This window comes from Trichechus manatus, unplaced genomic scaffold (genome assembly GCF_000243295.1).
Source record: "Trichechus manatus latirostris isolate Lorelei unplaced genomic scaffold, TriManLat1.0 scaffold00288, whole genome shotgun sequence".
In the NCBI taxonomy this organism is placed as follows: domain Eukaryota; kingdom Metazoa; phylum Chordata; class Mammalia; order Sirenia; family Trichechidae; genus Trichechus; species Trichechus manatus.
In genome coordinates this window covers 1,726,112-1,728,882 of record NW_004444224.1, presented here as the reverse complement: position 1 = coordinate 1,728,882, position 2,771 = coordinate 1,726,112, and the positions used below count along the sequence as shown (strand labels likewise).

General features: G+C 50.0%; 1 protein-coding gene across 1 annotated transcript; it reads left to right on the top strand.

Annotated features, from left to right (window-relative positions):
- Nucleotides 1–1,776: 1,776 nt before the first annotated feature.
- On the top strand, nucleotides 1,777–2,709 carry DUSP23 (dual specificity phosphatase 23). The gene has a single exon (XM_023725113.1). It carries the CDS (start codon nucleotides 1,846–1,848, stop codon nucleotides 2,275–2,277), a length of 432 nt encoding a protein of 143 aa, XP_023580881.1. The 5' UTR covers nucleotides 1,777–1,845; the 3' UTR covers nucleotides 2,278–2,709.
- Nucleotides 2,710–2,771: the final 62 nt, after the last annotated feature.

The following is a 2,771-nucleotide window of genomic DNA, read 5'->3' as shown; positions in this document are numbered from 1 at the left end:
CTTTGGTTCTACCAGCCCAGCTACTTTCTAGCTGTGTGTGCTTGGCCAACACCTGGTCCTGTGCCATCCCCATGCTCATTGTGATCCACAGGGTTTTCACTGGCTGAATGTCAGAAGGAGATTTCTAGGCCTTCCTTCTTAGTCCATCTTAGTCTAGAAGGTCCACTAAAACCTGTTCAGCATCATAGCAACACACAAGCCTTCACTGACAAAATGGTGATGGCTGCGTATGAGGTACGTTGGCCAGGAACTGGAGACTTACGCAGGGAAGGTGAGAACTCTACCACAGAACTGCCAGTGTCCCCAACAAGCTTCAGACTGCTCACCTACAAAAGGGACAAAAATATCTTCCACACGGAGTTCTTTAAGAAAGCAGTTAACACAGGGCCTGATCCCGAAACAAATTCAACAAGGGTTAACTATTTTCATCATTATAATTACTCCGCATCACTAAATGCAACATTATTCATAGTGAGGATATGGACTCCGAGACACTGTTCAGATCCAGGTCCCCTCCTTTTACGAATGATATTGACCAATTCCAGTCGGCCCAGTTGGAAGATGACCCAGAGAGACTAAAAATCATGAAATATGAAGAAAACTTATGAAAACTGAAGGTGTTTAGCCCAGATGAAACTTGGGGACTGGAGGATGGTTAAACGAAGAGGAAGGAACCTTCTGTTTAACTTTAGGAAACTGTACTGGGCTGTCGTGAAAGGTTCCGGAGGCGGGTTGGTTGGTTTCAAATCCTCCCACCACCTCTTCGTCAAGTTTCTTAACTGTTTTCCTAGCCTCAGTGTTCTCATCTGTAAAATGGAGTTAATTAGATTACCTACCTCTTAACGTTATTGAGGCATGGAAATGAGTTAACACATGTAAAATCCTTAGAAGAGTGTCTAGCATATAGTAAATGCTCAGTAAACGTTAATTCTTGTGTTGATACTATAATTTCTATTACTAGCATTGTTACCCCGGGTAAGATTTTAGGGTGCCAGATGGCAGCCCAGTATTTTCTAATGATCCCGTAACCCAAAAAACCAAAAACCCGCCGCCGTCGAGTCAATTCCGACGCATAGCGCGACCCTACAGGATAGGGTAGAATCGCCCTGTAAAGTTTCCAAGGAGCGCCTGGAGAATTTGAACTGCCGACCTTTTGGTTAGCAGCGGTAGGTCTTAACCACTAGGCAACCAAGGTTTCTGTAATGATCTCAGCAGTGGAAAAATGGGAATGGCTGCCTGTGCAGTGTGATTCCCCTTTACTGGAAGAGTTCAAAAAGTAACTGATAGTAACTAGTCAGAGTCATTGTAGAGGAGATTCCCCCCCCCCAAGGTGGAATTACATTTCGTCATCTCTTATGCCCTTGGGCATCCACCGTGAAGAAAGGCCAAGCCCTTGGGGAGGCAGGGGCAGTTGCCAAAGACGCATTAACTCTAACCGACCGCCAGGGAGCAGCGGAGTCCAACCCAGGGTTGCTTCATCCACAGAAAACCATTCTTATTTGTTCTGAGTTTTCCTTCCTGGCTGTTTGAGTTGCTCCACCAATCTCTGTGCTCACCGCTGCAGTAATCCCGGCTATTACTAAGTATCCAGCCAATCATCTCGGTGCTTTTGTCGGACATTTAGAGCCTTCAGTGCGCAGTTCTAGCCCCGCCCCCAAGGCCGCTCGGCCAATCCCCCGCGGCGGAGCTAGTGGGTGGTGTCGCGGGGACCACGTGGCCCAGGAGAGGCAGGGGCCAGGTAGGTGGAGGGTAACCCGGCCTCCGGCGCAAGAGAGGAAGAGTGGGCGGAGCGGAACTCGGCTGGCACCGCCCCGCTGACCCGCTGTCCCCTTCCCTCCCTCAGCGATGGGCGTGGAGCCCCCCAACTTCTCGTGGGTGCTCCCAGGCCGGCTGGCTGGGCTGGCGCTGCCGCGGCTCCCTGCCCACTACCAGTTCCTGTGGGACGGGGGCGTGCGGCACTTGGTGTCCCTGACGCAGCGCGGGCCCCCCTACAGCGACACCTGCCCCGACCTCACCCTGCACCGACTGCGCATTCCTGACTTCTGCCCGCCGGCCCCCGACCAGATCGACCGCTTCGTAAAGCTGGTGGACGAGGCCAACGCCCGGGGAGAGGTCAGCGGGCGGGGTGAGCGCAGGGAGGGAGGGACCCGGAAGGGCTCAGCCGGGACACGGACGGAGCTTGGGAGGTGTGGGCCGGCAGGCTTAGCTGGGCTTGGGGAGAGAGATTGGGGAAAGACTGTAGGGGCAGGGGACTGCAGGTGCATAACAAGGACCTAAGCCGATGTGGGTGGGGGGGTTGTAAATGGGAGGAGTCAAAGAGAGGGTGAAGCTGTGTGGATTGGGCTGGAGGAAAGGCAAATAGCTGAGGAGAAGCTGGGGGGAATCAGCTAATGTGAGTTGAGAAAGAGAAAGCGATGGGCAGACGCGGAAGAAAAGGGAGTTGAAGTCAGAGAGGCTGTTTAGCAGACTGTAGAGGGACACTGTCCAATCAACTGTAATGGAGCCACATATGTCATTTTTCATTTTCTAGTCAGCACAATTGATAAAAACTAAAAAGAAGCAAGTAAAATTAGTTTTGATAATATCAATTATTTAATCCCGTAAGCCAAGAATGTTATTTCAAATTATAATCGATATAAAATAAATTCTTAATGAAAAGTTTTTATTCTTTTTTGTACTATATTTTCAAAATCAGGTGTGCATTTTATACATCTCAGTTTGGACTAGCCACATTTCAAGTACTCAGTAGCCACATATGGCTAAAAAAAAAA